Source organism: Grus americana, chromosome 13 (genome assembly GCF_028858705.1).
Source record: "Grus americana isolate bGruAme1 chromosome 13, bGruAme1.mat, whole genome shotgun sequence".
Classification (NCBI taxonomy): domain Eukaryota; kingdom Metazoa; phylum Chordata; class Aves; order Gruiformes; family Gruidae; genus Grus; species Grus americana.
The window spans coordinates 21911213-21932957 of NC_072864.1; the positions used below are offsets into that span (position 1 = coordinate 21911213).

General features: G+C 52.4%; 2 protein-coding genes across 3 annotated transcripts in view; one reads left to right on the plus strand and one right to left on the minus strand.

The window, feature by feature from the left end:
* The window catches only part of PLEKHG4 (pleckstrin homology and RhoGEF domain containing G4), a 91069-nt gene extending 77178 nt beyond the window's left edge, over positions 1-13891 (plus strand). The window contains exons 14-24 of one of the 2 annotated variants that reach the window (XM_054840768.1): positions 4178-5127; positions 6702-6951; positions 7562-7651; positions 7984-8208; positions 8941-9111; positions 9596-9809; positions 10357-10473; positions 10560-10823; positions 11286-11482; positions 12043-12127; positions 13310-13891. In XM_054840768.1, the coding sequence (XP_054696743.1) occupies positions 4178-5127; positions 6702-6951; positions 7562-7651; positions 7984-8208; positions 8941-9111; positions 9596-9809; positions 10357-10473; positions 10560-10823; positions 11286-11482; positions 12043-12084 (2520 nt within the window). In that variant the 3' untranslated portion in view covers positions 12085-12127; positions 13310-13891. The remainder of the gene's footprint in view (positions 1-4177; positions 5128-6701; positions 6952-7561; positions 7652-7983; positions 8209-8940; positions 9112-9595; positions 9810-10356; positions 10474-10559; positions 10824-11285; positions 11483-12042; positions 12128-13309) is intronic. The other variant, XM_054840769.1, reaches the window with a different exon arrangement.
* Positions 13892-14974: 1083 nt separating this feature from the next.
* KCTD19 (potassium channel tetramerization domain containing 19) overlaps positions 14975-21745 on the minus strand; it is a 28796-nt gene continuing 22025 nt past the window's right edge. Inside the window, exons 11-18 of the mRNA XM_054840992.1 lie at positions 20051-20159; positions 18358-19012; positions 18157-18219; positions 17080-17271; positions 16527-16681; positions 15874-15975; positions 15476-15570; positions 14975-15105 (exon numbers count right to left, since the gene is read on the minus strand). Coding sequence (XP_054696967.1) covers positions 15087-15105; positions 15476-15570; positions 15874-15975; positions 16527-16681; positions 17080-17271; positions 18157-18219; positions 18358-19012; positions 20051-20159 — 1390 coding nt within the window. The 3' untranslated portion in view covers positions 14975-15086. The remainder of the gene's footprint in view (positions 15106-15475; positions 15571-15873; positions 15976-16526; positions 16682-17079; positions 17272-18156; positions 18220-18357; positions 19013-20050; positions 20160-21745) is intronic.

Below are 21745 nucleotides of genomic sequence, written 5' to 3' on the forward strand. Positions count from 1 at the left end.
CTTGGTGGTGGCGAGAGCAGGTTTTGTTAAATGAGGAGTGTGCAGTTGTTTCTTGCCGCAAAGACAAAGTGGAGTACGGCTTGCATACAGGAGCTGCATGCAGTCTGGATCAGGGCTTGTTTGATTATGTTAGGTTCTTTTTTGCTGTCCTTGGCAGCGTTCCCAGCTGTTGTGCTGCTTCCCTCTCTCGGTGGTGTAGAAAGTGAGGGAGTGGGGAGGCTTGCAGTCCTGGGACATCGCCACAGAAGGATGGGGGGACTTGGTCTGTCTTGTTGCTGTGCTTCAGTCATCATACCCACAGCTGTATTGCATCCCTGCCTGTATGGTTGCTCCCATCTGGATCAGTCTTGGCTTTTCATCACCCCTATCTCAGCTCCCCTGGGCAGTCACTTCAGATTCAGAAGGAAACCTTTTCGCAGCAGTGTTAGTCACCCGCCTAGGTGCATTTTTCTTCTGTAGAAAGTTGGAGGGTTTGTGATCTTCCTACTCAACCTACCTCTGCTTATTCAGACACCCAGTTTCCTGACTATACAGTTATAGTCATTGTCTCCCTGCAGGAAGAGATGAAGGAGAAGGTTTGGCCAAAGGCAGCCCCCCTTGAAATTGCCCCTTCTGGCATGTGCCTGCAGATGCACAGCGATTGTCTCCTGTCTTGGCTACCCTGAAGGTGTCTCAGAGGTCACTGAATCTTGAGTTTGAGGAACCTGGTGGGTTTGTGCCAGGTTTGGGTTGGGGAGGTGTGATACTGTGGCTCAGGTGAGGACTCAGGACCCTGGAAGGCTTTCTGTGCAGTGCTGGCAGCGTGTTCTGAGCCAGGGCAGAGCAGCTTCTCTTGGCCTATGTTTGCGGATGGCACTTCAGTGGTGCCAAAGACAACAGACTCCGGGAGCTTCTGTTCTTGATGCCCTGCAAGCCTTGCCAATGGTGAAATGAGTGGGGAACCAGCACAGGGAGATGGGCTTGAGGGTTGCACTGTGCTCCAGGGAAGTCCTTGGCTCTTCCTTACGGCACGGCAGGTCCCTGAGAGTCCCTGCCTCCCCCGGGCAGCCTGGCAGGACCAACCTGTCGCTGACTCCTCACGCAGCTGCTGGATAGGTCATCCCTGTGTATGCAGGAAGCACATTTGTCTTTAATCCTGTAATTGAGAGTTTCAGTAACGACTTGTCTGTAGAGATCAAAAGCTGAGGTACAGGCTCCTTCCTGCCTGGTTCCAGACATGGTTGGGAAGATTCAGCTTCCCTGAATATACGAGCAGCCCTTGCAGCTTTGCAGAGAAGCTGTAGGCTACCTGCTCACCGAAAACCCCACAACTGGAGGGCAGTATCCTGGCTTGGCCGAGCCTGGTTTGCAACCTTACCAGGACAGATATGACAGCAATACCCCTGCCTGCAGGAGGGTGTTCCCTCCTGGGTGAGGGGCACGCTTGGTTCCTGGAGACGGCTGCCGTTTCGTGTGCTAAAAGGGGCAGTCGAAGCGGCTGGTGTGACTGGAGAAAGCCTTGGTAGCCACTTAGCGTGTTACCAAGCAAGCTGCAGGGTGTGGAGGGCTGCTGCCGTTGTGCAGGGAACAAAGCTGAGCTATTCGCTGACCTGCGACAGGCACTGGGGATGGACGAAATGCCACTGAGATTTAGAGTCATTTCTGTGCAGCCCTTGGAGTCCTTGCCAAGAGCAGACAGATACCATGTGATGATGAGAGGTGGCGGGGCTGCCTCCCTGTGTGGTTTGCAGCCCTGATTTCTCCTCACTGTAGCCCCATGCAGATCCGCAGTTTCCCAGAAATAAAAGAAGCCTCTCTTCTCTCCCATCTGTGCGTGGAAGTGAGGTCTCCAGCCTCGGAGAAGGCCTTCACCGGGCAGCTGCCTTCCTGACTGGCTGCTGGAAAGGCCAGACTGTGCCTCTCCTGCGCGTTGCTCTCAACATCCTCTTTCAGAGCCCTGTGTGCCTTTTGAGCTCAACCTTTCCCATCGGTGAGCGAAAGGGAGCCAGCGTGCAGCCCTGGGTCAGGATCACCCGTTGACCTCCACAGGCAGAATGGTGAGACGTGCCCTTAGCCCAGGCTGACGGTCAGCCCCTGCTCAGGGCAGAGCTGGAAGGGGCTGGTGTGTTGGTTTGTGTACAGCTGGGGGGAGCAACTCAAAGAAAAAGAGGAAAAAAACCCTGGCAAAATAGGCCATCTGTCGCTGCCGTGCGGATCTGCCGGGCTTCGCTGCAGTCAGCTTTTCACCTCGTCTTGATGCGCTTCTACCTCCAGGGAATAGAAGACCCTCCGCGTCATGGATAAATGTAGATTTTTCACCAGGGTCTGGCATGTCCTCTGCCTCTGCACGCCCCTTGCGGCCCCCAGCGGTGGACAAGTCTAAAGGGTACAGCCTGGATCAAGAGAGGGGCAGGTCAGGGGCCTGTTGCTGTGCTAGGCAAGGCGATGGGAGGGCAGGGGGCCGCTGCTCTTTCGATTGTCCTCCGCTGCAGTTGCGTGAGGCTTTGAGAAGAGTTTTCCCCGAGCAGCTGCTGGTGTTTCTGAAGCAGCTCCTTGCTCTGCATGAGTAATGGGGCTGGCTGCACGCACACCGTGCAGCTGCAGCTCAAAAGAGCGATGTGGACGGCTGCGGGAGCTCCTGTGGCATCTGGCCCTGGAGCGACTCTGCTCCATCCGCAGGCTGTCCCTCGCGTGCCGCCCTTCAGCGCTCGTACAAACAGCAGCGCTTGGCTCTCTTCGCTGTCCCCATCCAGGGGCTAGGCACCAGTGCCTGCTCCACCTCTGCATAAAGCTTGGGTGGATTTTCTGGGTGCTTAAGGCTCTATTCTGCAGAAAAATAAGTGCTTTTAAGTTCTCTGAAGACTCATAGGCTGTTCAGCAGGTGGAAAATAGTTTAAGGCTGGTCACCTCATTCCTGGCACTAAGCACAAGCGTTGCTTCTCTGCAGAAATAGAGCAGGTACACTGGGCCTGACAGGTCAAGTGCTAGAGCTGGTCTGGCTCGCTTCAAACACAGCCTGTGGTGTTTCCACACATCCACTGGTCTTGGGCAGGTGGTGGAAGGTGCCTTTTCCCTGCCTTGTGTGTCTGATTTTAACAAATAACTCTGTGTCCTCACTGATGAGCAGTAAAGTTCCCTGGCCAGGCCTATGGCAGCTGGTCACATCTTATTCCGCTCTATAGTTAACCTTGTCATCATCCCTGCTTTATGGAGAAAGTAGTGGCTTATGAGCCTGACTAATTCAGATGTTTGCCTTTCCTCTCATTTTTATTGATGACAGGCAGGTCTTAGCATGCGGTGCTTCATTCACCCCTTTCCTGCCATGGCAGCACATCTCTCTTACCTTGTGCCTGTCACGTTGGACCACATTTTGTCCCATTCCTCTTGTGCGACTGATGCAACAGAACTGTTTTAGCAAGGCCAGCATACGCACTACTGCTAGAGTTAAACCCCATGAAACCGCTTCTAGCGTTCCTGGAGCATTAGAAGTAAACTGCTGAGCTCGGTATTCGACTGACCAGCGCACGCGTGTAGTGCCGTAACAAGCAGAGCCAGGCAGGTAGGCACAGCACAGCACACCACGGAAAATTTTCCAGCAGGCACAGAAAATGCACAAGCTGCAATTGGGCTTGCAGAGTCTCAGATTCCCACTTGCTGCAAAGATGGGTCAGAGCACTCGGGGGGGATCTGCAGAGCCCAGCTCTGATCCAGCTCCAGGCCTCTGCATGCCGTCAGCTCCGGGGAAACGGCATGGGGAGCAGCAATCCCATTCCCTGATACCCCCTCTTCCTGCGTGGTGGTGGTGAGAATGGCTGGCTGCAGGAGGAAGGTGAGTTCTGGGTTTTACACCGAGCAGGGCCACGCTGAGGTGTGAATTCGTGCAGTTTTGGCAGCAGCCCCCCTGCCTAGAGAAGACCGACGTGCCCAGCAGCGTGGGTGCCCAGCGTCACAGGGACCTGGCGGGGAGGTGGAGCCGCAGCAGAGCAGCCAGCACAGCTGAAGCCCTCTGCATAAGGAGCTGTTTGTTTTGCTGAATTGTTAAGCCCCATTGACAATACCAGCCCCCCGCTCCTCTCTCACTCGAGGAACTGTGGTGGCCACACACTGATCCTTTCTCTTGTCTTCAGGCACCGATTTAGGGTTATTCTTCCCCGAATCCCTCTGACTGGCTGTTGCCTTTTGTTCTTGCTCTCTGCAGGCGTACGAGTGGGCCTTGGAAGGGATGCGACACCTTGCCTGCATCAGCATGGAGGACTGCAGCTCCGCCGAACACTGCGCAGGTGTGATCAAGTGCCTGGAGAGTTACAAGGGGCAGCACCCGGACATCAGCGATTCCCGGTTCCAGGAGATGAAGGAGCTGGCCTGCGAGCTGAAAAGTGACAAGGGACTCAAGCAGTGGAAATTTGCATGGTCCAAATGCCAGGAGACCAAGCTGGTTTTTGAAAAGAAACTCGAAGCAGCCTTGAGAACCAGGAGGTCTCTGCTGTCAGACCGCAAACCAGCTGTGGGGGAGCAGCCCCGGGCTGGCAGCGAGGCTGGCGGTCTGTCCCACCGGAGGCACTCCGAGGGGGCCACCTCCGGGTCCTACTGGGACAGGACTTACAGCACGTCCCACTGCTACACCAGGCCCAGCTGCTCTCCGGGCTGGACGAAGGAGAAAGCCCCCTCACCCTCCCTGAGCTGCCCTGGCGATGTCGGTGCTGGGGAAGAACTTGCCTGCCAAGCTGCTCTCAGCCCTGGTCCTCACTCGAGCAGAGTTTCTTTTGCCAGTGGGGCCTCCAAGTCTCCAAAGCTTCCTGAAGAAAAGCCAAACCTGGAGAGCATATTAGAAACCCTGGAGGTGAAGCCATCCTGCACATCCACTCCTGCCGCTGGGAAGCCGCCTCCCAGGAGGATGCTCCGGAAGGCCCAAAGCTTCGACCTTCCCTGCGGTGAGAGCCTGTGGTCAGGCTGCCAGAGGACGCTGAGCGAGCCGGCCAGATACGGCAACACTGGCGTCTTTATTAAGGGGCTGGAGGTGAGCAGCACTGAGCTGGTGGACAGGACTTTCGTGCTGCGGCAGCAAGCCGCTCACAGCTGGGCTGCGGACTGCCTGCTGGAGGGACAGAGGGGCTGCCTCTCCGCGTCGGAAGCCAAGAGCTGGGGCAGGTAAGTGACTGTGGCACTTGGTGCTGCGGTCTCAGCGTAGCAGAAGGCGGCCGGCGAAGATGGGAAGAGCTGTGCAGTTACAGTTACTTTCCACTGGGAACAGGGCAGATGGATGGAGAGGCAGAGAGCTCCAGCTTTTCCATTCAGCCTGGCACCTGCCTTTGGGGCAGCGTGTTTCCTTCATAAAAGGGGAAAGAGAGCCACATTGCTGGCATTAGGGGATGAGGGTTTGCAGAGACATAGCATTCGGGGACCTAGCAATCCTGCGGTACAGGTGCAGGGGGAGAGCAAAAGCATAGTGCATCATCCCCCCCACTTTTGGGGGGCCTGTACCCAGACTGGGACACGTCCAGTACCCTGTGACACCTGCTTTACAGGTAAGAGGGTGTTTGTATTTGCCCTTTGGGGGTGAGATCTTTATTTGTGTGGCCAACAGCTGGCTTTTGTTCTCTTTTCCTTCTCTGTCCTTAAGGATCTCAACTCCACTTTTTTTGTCATACTGCAATGTACCTAGGCTCTGGAGAGCCCGGGGATGTTAGCTGTTCTTGAAAGGGGGTCACCAGGCAGGTCTTTCAGCTGCTCTCGTTGGAAAAAGATTTAAAAAGATAATAATTGGTGGCAGAGATGAGAAACAAGTGCTGGATGCGGGGGGACCACAGAGCTCCTCCACTGCTGCTGCTCTGGATGGGATGGCTGGGGCCAGTGGAATCCTCTGGAAGAGGCCTCTGATAGCCCAGCACGTGCCAGGGGAGCTCACGGTAGGTGATGAGCACCAGCAGATGGGAGACTAACTGCTTTGCTTCTCGAGGGAGTGATGCAGCAGCCCTCCCGGCCGTGGGTGCTGAGGCAGCCCCGCTGTTCCCTCCTCTGAACAGCCAGAGGAGCTGGCCTGGGGAGAGCTGAGAGGCAGGGAGGGCAGGCACACGTCGGAGCAGTTATGTTTGGTGCTGCACTGCCTCGCAGTGGAAACCTCGAGTACCTAGGAACCGTCCTTTGAGAAATGTGGAGCAACCCATGCTAGGAACTGCCATTTGCTGATGAAGTGATACGAGGTTTGTTTCCCACTCATGTTTACTGTGACAAACCCAACAGCACCTGGGTCCTGAGCTCTTGTTCTCCCCAGGTTAACGTTGCCTCCCACAGCATCCAGTCATCGGGCTGACTCCTCCTCACAGAAGTTATCCTGACTTCTGCTGTCCCTCTTGTTTCTGGAGCACAACCTTTTGTAGAGCAGCCTGTTTGTGTCCAGAGCAGGGGCTGGGTGTGCCCAGGGGTGTGTGTGTCCTGCTGAGGTTGGGTCAGGACCACAGCCAACCTGGGTCTTGCCCTTCCTGAACAGAAAAGCCGACAGAATTCCTTGGATTAGCCACGAGTTTTGTCAGTGCTCAGGGTCAGGGCTGGACAGGCAGTTCTGAATCTGAGCTCAGATGGTGCTAAGGGATCTTCTCATCTCCGTGTTAGGTCTTAGGGAGAACTGCTCTAGGGGTAGTGCAGCGCCTTGCAGGCACTCTTTGGCTGCTGCAGCAGCCCTGCGCAGCCTGGGTGCCTTCAAGGCTGAATGTTTCTTACTGCAGCAAGCTGCGGCACATCATTGATGAGATGGTAACCACGGAGCGGGAATACGTGAGGTCGCTTTGCTACATCATCGATAGCTACTTCCCTGAGATGGAGCGCCTCGACCTCCCCCAGGACCTGCGTGGGAAGCGCAGTGTCATTTTTGGGAACCTGGAGAAACTCTACGACTTCCACAGCCAGTACTTCCTGCGGGAGCTTGAGAGCTGCTGCAACCACCCGCTGCGGGTCAGCCACTGCTTCCTCCGACATGTAAGGCATCAGCACCTTCCTCCTGGGGTCGGGCTCCTCTGGACTTGGACTGGGATGGCTCTGGGAGGCTGAGCCCAGGCAGCAGCAGCAGCAGCTGCTTTTTACCTTTCCTGTTGCTTTTTTGCTCCCAAGAGATGCTGCCAGGGAAGCAAAATGTCTGCTCCTTAAAGCCCCCCTGCTTCTGCAGGGGCATCCCCTTACCCCGTCTTCTGTCTGCGGTGTCAGTGTGGAATGACTTCGATGAGCGGAGAGGCACAGACCTGCTGCTCTTGTTGAAAAGGGCTGCTAGGGAGAAGCACAGGGCACTGGTCTTAGGCTCAGCTGCCCCATGCATGTTTGCTGCTACCAGGTGTATCCAGATACCAGGTATCTGTTGGGGTATGTAAGGAGCAGGTGGTAACAGAAGAATGGATTAAAAAGTCCCAGCTATTGTAGGAAGACCAAGAACATTCCGTGGCTCTTAATGAACTTGAAGCAAAGCTGTTCCCGATGCCATAGCAGGCTCTGGTGCAGCCTGGGAGAGGCAGAGGTATTAGAGCAGCTGACCCAGGCCATGGCTGTCGCTGCATCCTGGGTGTGCGTTGGTCTCACGCGGGGATCTCTCTTGCAGAAAGACCAGTTTGGGATGTACGCGTTGTATAGCAAGAACAAGCCAAAGTCGGACTCGCTGCTGGCCAGCCATGGGAATACCTTCTTCAAGGTAAATTCCACTGCCTGCATCACGATTGCTCTTGGTGTTTGGGTCGCTGATGCGTTTAAACAAGCCCAACTTCCCTGCTTGAGGCATGCTCAGCACTACCTCTGCTTTCCCGGCACAGTGCTGCACATGAGTGTGGTGGGGGGACGGGACAGAGATGCAGCGAGTGCTTTGGAAAGGCGTCCAGCACACGGCAGCGTTGGTCCTATGGCTTTGTGTTTCCCTGCAGCACGAGCAGAGTACCCCAGTCGGGAAAGCTGTGGGTGTCGGTGCCTGCCCGGGGACACAGGGCTCTCCACGGAAAGCTGCTGCCCTCACTCTGCTGTGTTTCTCAGTTCAAGCAGGTGCAGCTTGGGGATAAGATGGACCTGGCCTCCTACCTGCTGAAACCTATCCAGCGGATGAGCAAATACGCCCTGCTCCTGAAGGACCTGATCAAGGAGTGCAGTGAGGCGCAAGAGCAGGAGCTGGGCTACCTCCGTGCGGCTGAGGAGATGGTGAAGTTTCAGCTCCGGCACGGAAATGACCTGCTGGCCATGGATGCCATCCGTGACTGCGACGTACGTTCCAGTGTCCTCCCCTGCCTGGGGGGAGGCAGAGCCACACTTCTTCCCCTTCTCTAGACGTGGGGTCTTTGTCGTAAACACACTCGCGGGTGCTTACCGGTGCCGTGAGGCAGCCTGGCAGCCCTTGCAGATGGTGTCCTGCCTTGGGCCCTTCCAGCTCTTCTGAGCTGGTGGTAAGAGGGTCAGGCAGTTTGGAAGACGGAATTCAAACAGATGCTGATGCCAGGGGTAGGCTAAAAGCAGCGAGGTGGGACTTGAAGGAGAGGCATGCAAAGTGCAGCACTGGAGGAGGAGAAACCACAGGGCTTAGGGTGGAGGAAGATGGATCTGGGACAGGAAGAACTGAGGGACCGGCCTTCTGACCCAGACGTGCTCCTGGCAGTTTGATGGGACTCCCTCCCTCTTCAGCTCTCTTCTTCCCCCTAAGATAATGCCCTGGCGACTGCCTCCAGTTGCCACCCCAGAGCTTTGTCACCAATCTGCACGTGGTGACAGCAGAGGGCCATCTGTGGGCTCTGCCTAGGAGAGAGGTGCAGCTCTCCCCTGAGCTCTGGGCCGGTTGTTTCAGCCTGATGTGGCCTCTAGCAGCGCCATGCAGCGCTACCTCTTTCAGAGCCCTCCTAACATGACAGGTAGCTGCCACTTCTTCATGCTCTGCGTCTCCAGGTCTGGGATTGCCTGGAGCTGATCCCGCTGGGGTCTTACTGGGATGTTCCCTGTGTCCAGGTGAACCTGAAGGAGCAGGGGCAGCTGGTGCGGCAGGATGAGTTCACCATCTGGCTGGGTCGTAGGAAGTGCCAGCGACACGTCTTCCTCTTTGAGGATCTGATCCTGTTCAGCAAGCCCAAGAGAATCGAGGGTGGCTTTGATGTGTATATCTACAAGCGCTCCTTCAAGGTAAGGGCAGCCCTGCAGCTCCCTCTTGTGCAGGAGGTGTCTGTGGCTGGTTTCCCCATGGACACGTGGCTCTGAAATGGGGAGCGCCTTCAGCAGAAGAGCTGCTCTCACCACTGCTGAGCCTTCTCCAAGCCACGCAGTGAAGCCAGAAGGGAATACTTCACACATTAATGCCTGGGACCCCTCTGTGCTGTGAGATGGGGGGGCCGAGGTCTTCTGAGGGGTGCAGAGTGTGAGGGAAAGGCAGTGTGTGTGTGTTTGTGGCAGGGAGGTGGTGCTAACTCTGGATGAAGCACTGGGAATTGCCTGGGCTGTCTCTGCTCAGCTGTGTCCAGATGGTACCTGCTCCTGTCCGCACCCTTGGGCTCCTGCCCATTGGGTCTGCCGAGCCAGGGGCAGCTCTGGCACAGGGTGCGGGCAGAGTTTACCCTTTCTGCTCCTGGTGGAGCCCCAGTTGATGCTTCGCTCTTCCTTTTTCTGGCAGACTGCAGACATCGGTCTGACGGAGAACTCTGGAGACAGCGGCCTGCGCTTTGAGATCTGGTTCCGAAGGCGGAAGTCCAGCGACACCTACATCCTCCAGGCCAGCTCGGCTGAGACTAAGCAGGCCTGGACCAGTGACATTGCCAAGATCCTCTGGCAGCAGGCAGCCCGCAATAAAGGTGTGATTCCTTCCCGGGGCGTCTGTGCCGCAAAAGGTGCGGGAGCCCTGTTCAGCTCGTGCTGTCCTGAGTAGGTTTGGAGCCTGTTACCAGGCAGCTGTGTGCAGCGAGCAGCTGTGTGCCAGCATGCGGCCTCAAGAGCATGTGCTGGGCTTGGCTGGGCATGTCCCTTCCCTGCCCCTCATCCCTGGGGAGCTTGACCAGTCCAAGCTCTCTGTGACTGTAGACACCCACCTGGACTCTGTGAGAGAAACGGGAGATATACAGCACAGGGTTCCCTGCTCTGTGAGTTTGGGCTGTGCTCCTGAAAGGCTCACTGCTCTCCCCGTGCTTTAGGCTGCGACTGGAGTGGCAGCTGTCTGGTTGAGTCCCTTCTCTCTGCCCCAGGCTTCCCGCTTGGCAGGACTCTCGTAGGTGGCATGGCACTGAGCTGCTTGGCCAGAGCAGGGCATGATTGCTTGTCTGTGGAGACTCCTCAGGACTGGGGAGCAAGGGGAGAACAGATTTAATCTTGGTAGTTCAGCAGCCCCCTGGCCTGGGGGGAGCAACCTCATGATGTGGCTGTGGGTCTCTTCCCCTCCAGAAATCCGTATGCAGGAGATGGTCTCCATGGGTGTGGGCAACAAGCCGTTCCTGGATATCAAACCCAGCGAGGCAGCTATCAATGACCGTGCTATTGATTACATCATGAAAGGCAGAGGTGCGTGCCAGCTGTGCCTGCCCCCTTGCTCTGTGGGAGCTGGGCAGGACTGGTGCTCAGGGCTTTTTTGGTATGTTTTCTGGCAGGTGCCAGGACCAGAGCATCAATCGCGGTGTCTCTGTTTGACCATTCCAACCCGTACAAGAGGACACAGGCGCAGCTTTCTGCTGGCAGCACCCCCGCTGCATACAGCCCTTCCTCTTCCTCCCTGCTGGGGCCCCTCAACCTCCACATGTACCTGGACCAGGCTCTGCTGCCAGGCGTCCTGACCCCCGGCCGCCCCTTTGACATTGGCACCTGCATCGAGGAAGACGAGCTGGAGCACGAGACAAGCAGCCAGCCATCACTGAGTACGTACAAGCCCGCTGCTCCGCAATGCGCCCTGGGATGTGCGGGCTGGTCCTTACACCCTGCTCTGCGCTGTGTGGTCAGACACAGGGATTAGTAACGTGCCCGCCGACCTGCAGCCATCCCAGCCCCGTACTGGGCCTGGAGACAGCGCTCGTGTCGCTGCCTGCCCCTCTGGTACGAGGCCTCTGGCCCTTGCTCTCTCCAGCCTGATCCAGTGACCACTTGGCTTCCTCGGTGTGAACCTCCCTGGCCAGTCTGTACCACTCTCCAGCATCACTTGCTGCGTTTCCTTTGGTTATTGTGTTGCCTATGGCTTTAAAGAGGCCCAGACAGGAGCGTGGCTCATCTGTGGGCTTGTGTGGCCAGTGCCTCTGCAAATAGATATGTTACAAGTGTACGTGGCACAGGTCACGTAGGCCAAATTCGTGGTCATCAGAGTGACCTTTCTCTCTTTCCCCCAGCAACAGAGAGCTCGGAGTCATCGCACTGCATGTCAGGCAGCGGCTCTAGCGGCTCCGACAGCGGCTGTGTCTCCAGCATCCCGCAGGAAAGCTTCTGCGAAGACATGGGCTCACCCCCCTACATGCCCCTAGGCTCGCAACACGCCTCTGCGATGGAGCAGAAACCCAGGTTCACGAACAGCCAGTACATTTCCGCAGTAAGTGCGAGCAGCCAAAATACTCTCTTCGCTTTGCCCATTCCTGCAGCTGCCTCCCCGGTTCCAGCCGCTGCTTCTCGCAGGGGGACTGAAGATGCTGCCTTTGGGCTAGGAGTCGCTGTGGGGAAGTGACCTTTCCTCTTGCAGAGGCTCCTCTCCTCTGGGGCAGGCGAAAGCCCCTCTGTTGTGAGAGCCTCCCCTGTGGTGGCCAACATCCCCGAGGAGAGAGATGCACTGGAAAGGACTCGCAGTGCTGGAAGCTACGCCAGGAGGGAATGCTGCACACAGGAGCTTTAATGCTGTCACGGGCTGGGGTACATGCGTAACCTCCTGGGATGGATGGAGCTCTGCTGCAGATGCTGCTGAGCTTCTTTCCTGGGAGGTTTGGGCCTTTTTCGGGGAGCGATGAGGTTGGAGGAGCAGGAGCCTGTTGCTCTGAGATGTCAGCGTGTCTCCTCTTACGTTCCTGAGAGTTCTCAGCTGCTTCCCTTCCCACTAGATCGTGTCCTGATGCTGTTGTCCTCTAACCCTGTACTAATGCTGGCTTCTCTCCTCTGCAGAAAGCAGGCCAGGTCACCATAAGTCCCTCGACAATAGTGTGAGCCCCTCTGCACGCGTATACCGCCTAAGGAAGTGGAGTTGTTTGTAAGTAGCCCCTGAAGGGGATTTTCCAGCAGCTTTGAGCGCTGCTCAGGTTTGTCAGTAGCTGTGAGTCAGGAGAACCTCACCCTCCGCTTCTCCATGAGAAGTTTCCACATGCGTTCCTAACCGGCCTCTGAGGCTCTGATTCATCTGGTTGGAGAAGACCAGCTCCCACAGAGCCGTCGCCTTAAACAGCCGGTCTGGTGCCTCCCTGTTTGAAGGAGCAGAAGCAAAACCAGTGAAGTTACTTTTTGGGTAGTAGAGGCTTGAGCACCACCTAGTCCTGGGTGTTCAGATGAGCTTCTTTCCTCTGAATGCTGCCCAGCTGTCTAACCACTAATCTGTTTCTTGTGGCTGTTTGCCGAAATCCTGCTCTTTGTTAGTCCCTCTGAACTACCTTGGGGAATCCACAGTGCTCTCCCCAAGCTGGATTTATCCCACAGTTTCCTTTGAACCTCCGAAGGAAACCAGACATCACCAGGCAGAGGCACCTGCTAGGTTATGGTCAGGATGTCCTGAGGGAGCTGCCAGACGTTGCTCCCGTACTTAGTGATTTCTGAAGGATACCTTGTCTGCAAGGAAATTGCTGTTGATCGGAGGAGGGATGAGCCCTGGCAGGACACGCAGCCAGGCAGGGCTTCCTGCGCGTGGGTGGCAGCCCCTGGAAAGTCGTGTCACGTCCCACTCAAACCAGGCTGCTTCTGGCTCAGCTTTTCCCTCCCTGTCCTTAGGACTGAGCCTCCTTTTTCACAGGGAGCAGAGGGCAGCGAACACGAGAGAGGCAGGAGCAGGGCTTGAAGGGTGGAGGCAGAGGCTGGTAGATGGCTCCCAGTTTGGCACTGGGGGGTGTTACAGGCCCACGGCTTGTGATCCGCAGGTCCGGGGGTTCATAACCAGCTGAACTGAACCAGCCAGGGCTGAAATTTAAGATCCAGAGCCCCTTCGGGAGGGGGGTCGCAGACACGACCTTTGGAGTGGCCACAGAAGCAGCGGGGTTTGCCGAAGCAGCTCTCCATGTGTCGGGGGGGAAGAGCCGCGCTTCTCCTGCCAGGCTCTTCCAGTAGAACGTTCTTTTCCCCACCCAAATGCAGCTCTGACAACCGGTGGTTTTCACTGCTGGCCAGGACAGAGGGACCCGTGGGGTCCTGCCACCAGTCTAACCCATTGCGCGGTGCTGTGTTCCAGGTTTGAGTGCCATTTCAAACTCTCTGAAGACCCCAGGCCTCTGACAGCAGGAGGAGACAGTCTTCACCCGTGAAGATATTTTATTATTTTTTTTTACACATAATCAGGCTCTTTCAAACAGCCCAAAACCTGATCTCTGGCTGGGAGAGGGGGGAAGTCCCAAGAAGCTTTCTGTCAACCACACGTAATAGCTTTTGGTGTTGGATGGGACCTTGGGCATTCAAAACTTGTTAGCCCTGTATTTATGAGGAATAAGTAACATAGCAGTTTGGGGAGAGAAAAAAAAAAAAAAGAAAAAAAGTATTATTTTTAAAGCTATGAGCTGTACAGATTTTTGTTACAAGTGACTCTGTTACTATTTGTTCTGTAAGCTGCACATTTTATAAAGTTTTTGGAAGGGCCTGAAGAGAAACCGAGGTATTTAAGAAAAGTAGTGTAACTTCCTGTTTCAGGGTTATATTGACCTGGAGCTCAAGATTTAACGTCCTTCCTCATGTTCTAAATATGTCTATCATAGCAATAATTTATTTTCTTGGCTTAACACTTCTGTTTTAATAAAAGCAATTTCATTGTTACGGTGAATTGTTTCTTCAGATGATTCTTCCAGGGCCTCAGTGCTGAGCTTGCCTCTGTCTTAACATCTGTCCGCTCTTCCCCTCTCCCTGTGCAATTTCTGCGCTAACCGACTTCAGTCCCACCGGCGGGGCTTGTTAGAGGAGCGTGGGGTGGTGGTGGCGTGGTGGTGGCAGCTGAGACCAACAGGGTTTGAGCGCAACGGGTCGATTATAAGGCCGAACCTTAAATCCACGTTGTTGGAAGTAGCACGGCGTAACTGGAGGAGGACAAACGTGTTCAAAGGCTGCTTATCCCTGGGTAACATCATGGCTGTGACACCCTCTCCCTCTCCTTGGGGGAAATGGGAATTGGCATTATTGGAAACTGTAGTTACTTGCTGCCAAGCTCCCGTTTACTCCTGGTTTATGAAGTGCTATAAATCAGGCTCCCCCAGGTGCGAGAGAACCGGTGTCACCTTCAGCCTGAGCAATTTACTTCAACTGCGGTTTTCTCCCCATAGTTGCTGGGGTGGGGGAGCTGCCTGGCCCCAGCCCCTGCCAGAGTCTGGGATGTTAAAACCTCTCAGCCGCCCGCATCACCCTCAACATATCGCCCGTGTTCCTTCAAGTTTGGGAATTCCTGTACTGTACATAAAAACACTCGTTTGTTTTTAATAAGCTGGATGTTTTTTAAACCTTGTTCTTTTTTTAGACAGCAAGGAGAACACAGTTTGACACCTCTGTACAAAATTGTGTGGGAAACAGTTGCACAGGGAAGATGTTAGAAGTTCCTATTTTAAAATAATTGCTGAGTTCACGCAAGATTTTTGGGCTGGCAAGACAGAAATAGCTCATGGCACAAGAGGGAGAGAATTTACTAATGCAACAAAAGGAACATGAAACTTCCTGAATTTCTCAGTTTCAAAGGTTTCTGCATTGCTGGAAAAACCTTTAGTAATGTTTACCTGACACTGTTTTTTCAGGGTTTGATTGATTGGTCTAATAAAGGTTATTTTCTTTATATGAAACTTGTTTGCGTTGTATCTTGATTTCTTCAGCTGCAGGAGAGGAAACAGGCGTACATGGAGAAGAGCGGTTTTCCCTGGGGGGTCTAAATTCTCTCTCAGAATACTGGTGGGGGATGGAAATGATGTTGGTTTAATCAGGTTGTTAGACAGGATGAAAGGGAGGGCGATTCGCTTGAGTTCCCATGATGAGAAGCGTCAGCTCTCCTCCGCAGAGCTGCAGAGGTTTTAAAACAGGAACAGCAAAGTCTGCACAACATGCTTAAAAATAAAACATGAAGTAACTGCTCTAGACCCTCTGATTATTATTCTAATTTTATTGCACAAATACTATTAACAGAGTTGAAGTCTTGCCTTGTGAAAGTATCATCTTCTGTTAAATAAACTCTGCTTGTCACTCAAAGTTGTAAGAAATAAGGACATTCCTGACTAAGCAAAGTCACTGCTGAAAGTTGAAAGAAAGCTGAGCAAAAAGGGGTTTTCTCAAGCTGCAGATGAGGTGTGTACCTCCCCTGCCACAAGAAAATAAAAAAAAAAATACCAAAAAGGAGCTGGGTCAAATTTTTATTAATGTTCTGTGAACTTACATTTCCAAGGCAAAGTATGAGACCGATCTTGCAAAGCCTCTCCGGATCAGTAAGTCGAGGCAGCGGCTGTACTTCCACGCGAGGGGCAGGGTGAACTGAGAACGCACAAACCCGAGGCCGCTGTTAAACCACCCGCCGACCGCCCAACAGCAGCATCACCCGCTCTTGCCCTTTCTTAACAACCCTAGAAGCCTTCTGCCTGCTTCTTTGGGCAATCTTCTAAATTAGCAGCACAATTTTAAACTCCTATTAAGACTATACATGACATTGGTCAATTTGTGCTGTAAAATGCCCCCTGCAAATAAAACTGGGAATGTCAACTAGTTCGAACAGCCAACAGCATTTGGAAGAAAAAAGGCGCAGCTGTACAGCAGCACCTGGTGGCAAACGCTACTTACTTCCACCCACTGCAGTAGCTCCCGGTGAACGTTTCTGTCCCCTTTAAAATATTCCACGTTCAGTAAATCAGAAACGAACTCCCTGGGTGCGATCTGCTGAGTCTAAAACACAGACCAGGACACGGTCGTATCAACAAGGGGGGGGGTGTCACCCGGTGAGCGACACTCCCCGTGCGTGAAATTACCAGCTGGATGGAGGCGTTCCCGGTCCGGCCTTGGCCGGGGCTCCTTATTAGTAAGGTTGAGAGGGATGGGTGTGAGGTGGCTGGGCTGGAATCGGTCGCACACACAGGCAGAGGAAAACTCGAGGGCGAGCTCTCCCAAGGTCTCTGTGCACCTTTCTCCCGCCTCCCCCAGGAAAGAAGAAAAGTGCTTCTGGTTGGAGCTACTCAAAGGCGGACTCATCCCACTGTGGGGGAGAGCAGGTACTTCCAATGCAAGAGAAAAAAACCCAGAACATCCCGGCCCCTCGAGTCTGGGCCTTTATTTCCACCACAACCCCGCACGGAGCAGCCCCGCACTCCCCTTCCACCCTTCCTGACCGAAGGGTGACAACCCCGGCTCCCGGAGCTGCCGGGGGTTCCTAACTCCGGGCGCCCCAGGGGAATGTGAGCGAGCGCGGCTCAGCTGGGCTGTCAGGAGCTTGTACCTACCCACAGCCTGTTCACAAGGGTCCCGACTTTGGCTGTGATTTCTTCGGGATCCTTCTGCCTTACGGAGTCTAGGATGACATCCGTCAGGAAAAAGTGGCACTTCCTGGCGTAGAATATCTCCTCATGCGAGAGAGGAAAGGTAAGAAAAACTACATCTACAAAAAAACAGTTGAAAGAACACAAACACATTAGGGGGAAGAAGAAAAAAAAAAAAAGGCTTTGGTTTCAGCATTCACCGTCTCAGTTATCCAGCCTTTCCCTTCTTTAATGCCTTTCCTGGCCAAGACTTTACTGCAACGGAGCCCTGCCTGCCAGCGGTTAATGCACCTTTCTGGAGGCATCGAGGAGGTTCACCAGTAAACACTCTTGGCACCTGGTGGGTTCGGCAGCAGCCGTCCTGCTGGTCTGAGGAATTAAGTGTAAGCCGTGGTTCGGCTGCAATAACTTTGGCTACTCAGCCAGTCCGAACCGACAAAACAAACCATGACAGAGAGAGTGGTTTTCATGCTAAAAATTCCACAGCAAGATCCCGGAGCTATTTACAGCTCCTTACCTTTGGACAGTGCTCGAGCCTTCGGCGTATCCAGCCCGCTGCCATCCAGCTGAGTGCTATAAACAACGCTCGCTTCATTGCACGCACGAAAGCCATCGCTGCCTAAAACCGGAGGATGGTCGACTTTAAGAATCAATCCTACGTTGCTGTGGTCTGCCAGAACGAGGTCGGTGTGTTCGCTGTCCCCAGTTTCTGTGAAGGAACGCAGTTTGGGTTTTACAGCAAAGCCTGGGTCAGCAGTAACAGGCTAAACGCGTTTGTCCATTTTTAAGAACGAACACAATGTTGTCATCTTCTCTTCAAAGTTATGCCTCGTTCCGGCTTTATTCCGGCGTGCTGTTTTGCCAGGAAAGGCAAAACACCACTAAACGGTAAATGACAACCTTTACACCAAATAATTTGCAATCTTATGTATAACATTACAGGTCTTCTCTACTTCCCTCTTTCACATGGAAAAGTCAGAGTAACCGTTACGTAGTGTTTAACGGGACCCAAGCACTACTCAGTCTGGGATTCTTTCACGGGATATGAAAGAGCTTTTTTTTTCCTGGGACAATAATAATCTGTCTTGCACTGCTACGGTAACGAAACCATCCACAATCGTTATTAATCCATTTTGCTTTGCCAGCGACTCAGTGAAAACCTGCCGTGTTCCCCGCGGTGGAAGCGGTACAGGGTAAATCACTTCCTTCTCAGGGTGGCGGAAGAAATCTTGGAGCGAGGCTTTCCACTGAGGTTTCTGGAATTTGCGTTTAGCGCCTTGGTTAATCAGGCAAATCTTTTCAACTCCTACACCTGCCCATGGAAACCTCTGCATTTAACGTAACAATTTTTCAGTCTTTACACTAAATTACAGATTTCTTTACCTAACTGGATAACTTAAGCACATCAAACCGGCTTCACTGCTCCTTGCACAGCTCTAAAGGCAGAGTGACGAGGAGCCAATTAAAGAACAATTTGTTAATGCCCGCAAATCTAAAAGCAGCTCCATCTTTCTGGCAAACATTTTTAGTACTAAACTCTGCATTGGCGAGCAATACAACCCAGCCCTTGCCTGGTAGCTGGCAATCAACTCACTGTCTTTTAGAGGGACGAGTTTCATTTGCAAGGTCTTGCCTCTTCCTTCACTGGAAAAACTTCCTACGAGCAGGAGAACAAGAAAAGGTTGAGACTGTCACTGAAATTCATCAGCACGATCAACGCATCTTATTTATACAAGTCATTTAGTGAATTACTCCCATCCCTTTTGAAAACAACAATCACAAAGCAGTCGTTTACCTTCTGGTTGCTCCCTGTTTATATTCTCCACATCGTTTCCGACTGTGGGAGTCGCTTTTATGGCGCTGAATCGATACGTTCCAGCCCTTGGGGCAACCGGCAAACTCCGTGCCAACACGTATTGCTCCGGCTGCTTTCCTGCAGCCCCGACTTCGTTTTGGGTAATGTGATTGTTTCCTTGAACTATAAAGCTTATTTTCCCAGGAGAAGAGGCGATAGGAGCTTTGACACCTCTGTCCTTTCCAGGGGCGTTGCACCGAGATACACTCTCTGCGATACAACCGTCGGACGTTCTCATGTGCTGACAATCACCCCTCTTGGAGCTCACCGCCTCCCATTCCTTCACCAGGGAAATTAATTTCTGGATGTGACTCGCTGAGTCTTTATTTTCTACTTTCTTTGTTAAGCTGCTGCTCGATCCTCTCTTCCTTGGAGGGCTTACCAGATGTTTGTCATAGCTGGAGTTTACCGGGCTGGCCGAGGATGCGTCGTAGCCTCCGAGTGTGTTCCTCCGCTTTGTCCCTCTCACCTGTGAAACCATTCGGGAATACTTGGTCTTCTCTGCACTGGTACCGTGCTTTCCCTTCAGCTCTTTTATATTACTCCATGTATTTATGTAGCATTTACTGGAATCCACAGCTGTACATGAGTACACCTAAAACCACAATGAAATGTTATTTCTAATTGATACGGAACAAAATGTTAAAAGTTTTGCCTTTCCTAACGACCGAGGTATTTTACTCATTATAATACAAGCATTTAAGGATTGAGTTCTTAATCCTGGAAAATGCATTCTCATCTCTGGTGGGGGGGGATACAGCGACTCACGGCTCTCCAAACCCTGCCCTGATAACTCAGCGCTGATGTTACGCTGCTCCGAATCACCTCGGCTCCTACCACGGCGTTTTGCTGAGCCTGAAGACAGACACTGGAGCGGCCGAGACCCACAAGCAGCACCTCAACATCCCTTCGACCGCCACAACTCAGCTAGTTTTGATTATCTGAACGGACAACAGCACGTTCGGTACAAGACCAATGGTTTGGCACGTTAAAGCAAGCTGAGCAACTGCTCCATCACCTTAACACCAGCGTTAAGCTACGGCGTGGAGCCGTTTGATACCAGCGTGTGAATGCTACAGAGGCAGCACCTGCCTTTCGCCTTTCTCTTGAGACTGAAGGCAACTTTCAGCCGCCGGTGTCCAACCAAGGACTGAAAGTATTCAAAGGCATGAGCAGGAAGAACTTTTCCCCCTTCCACTGACTTCCTAAATAAAATGGAATCCTGCTGAAAGAGAATCTTGACCTTGCATGACTTGACAGCATACAGTCATTGGATAAAAAGCAGATGTAAAAGCCGAGCACTCAGGCAGCGCTAAAGCACCCTGCCTTGAAATCTGCTGCGGAATTAAGTGTGGAACTCCACCTAAATTATCTCTTTATAAAGGAGCTCTCTCGTGTTTTTGTGATATGTGAACATTGCTGTTCTCCAGCCTCTCGTGATGCTCAAAGCCTGGCTCTTTGAAATGAAAATGTTCTTTTTTTATTGAGAGATACTGCCAAGGCTTATTTTGTAGCTGATTTTGGAGAGACACAAAAGCAAAATGGTACTGGAGAATTTAAATTTGGCACTTTTCCAGTTCAAAATGCTTTGAGAAGTGCTTTATGGCAACATAGTCTAAAACCCAAATCTTACTTCTTTTGGATCTTTGCTGAACTCATGCTCTTCATTCCAAGACACAATACTTAACCTTCTGCATGGAAAAGAAACTTCATTGTGCAATTCATTGTTGTGGATCCATAATCTAGAAAATTAATATTTGCAGTTATTATGGAACTTTTTCCAGGGGCAATACTCAGCCAACCTGTAAGAGGAGCTGCCAGGACTTCCAGTCACCAGTGGAGCTGTGTATATCACATTCATTATTACGCGTTGCTTTTAAACTATCACTGGTGAATAAATTATGAGGGTAGCAAACAACCAGGAGTTTTCACTGATGAGAATGTCTGAAATGTGATGCTGCAGATACACAGGAGATAAAAATGATTTCTTGTCTCCGTTCCAGCATCCACAAACCCTTGACCAATGGATCTATGCAGGCCTTGCTGTTCAACCCCAGCCGTCTCCACTTGACACCGCATTTGGAGTGGGGTTTTGGTTTTTCTCTTTCTTTTATGAAGAGGTTCTAGACACTTTGGGGAGCAAGCTAGTCAGATGCCAGTCAACCATCTATAGTCATAGTTTCAAAATTGAATTTTAAGTCTGCAAGAAACTCAGCTCCTGCCAGTGACCGCCCGAGCTGCACAGCAGTTTCTGAAAAGGCAAAACAACTCCGGAAGCAGAAAGTCTCTGCTGCTCTGTCTCCTATAGACAGGGATTTAATACGATTGCCTACGGAGCTGACTAGCCTGTCCAGCTAGCAATGGACTCTAGGGACCAAGCCCCAATGGTTTCACTTTGCTAGAGGCCTTTGGTGTGTGTTACAGAGATGCCGACACCTTCCCTGATGGGAAAGCACCGAAGAGCAGTGGAGGAGTCTGTTAGTCCTTAGCTAAAACCTCCCGGGGAGCGTAACAGATTGTCAGTCACACGTAGAGTGCTTCAGAGTTCCTCTGACATCCTCCTCGTGCTCTACAGGTATAGGAATGTGAGGTTAGGCTCCTACACTGGGTTGGGGAAGTTTGGGAATGACTTTTAGGATTTCTTCTTCGTAAAGATCTACAATAAAATCCAGGAACTGCTGTCACCACTGGTGGGATAGTGGTAGCTACCACTAGTGTGTCCTACTACTGCTCGTGGCACTAAAATGAGGTTGGAAATCCATGAAGCCTGGTCTCCAGTAACTCTGAATGCTAATTTCTGGTTTAATAGCAAAACATTTTTTTTAGAAAAGCATCCAATCTTATTTTTAAAGTTGTCAGCAATGGAAAAATAAGTCTCTGAGAAAATGTTCAACGATGAATTCATATCCAAAAAGTTATGGCTTATTTTCAACATTAATTTATCAAGATTTAAAATTCCAGCTGGTCTCAAACCTTTTCTGTGATGCTGCGTTAAAGATACGCCATTCTACAGTCTGCAGTGCTGGCAAATCCTCCAGTGGGTCTGCAGAAACCAGCTGGGGCTTGGCAAAGCCAGGGCCAAGCCAAAGCTAATAAATCAGACTGTCTCTGCTCAGTCTGGTGTCTCTGGACAATGGTTTCCAGTGTGCATTGCAATATTCTCAGTATCTGGACTTAGGGGAGGGAAATGTTCGTTGCCTTTTTCCTTGATTACTGGAGAACTGGCTGAAGACTATTCTGTTACTGTTCCAGTAACCAAATAACTGATGGGAAGAAAAAAATGTGGCCCAAAAGCTAGTGGAATTGCTCAACTTTTAATGGCTGTGTT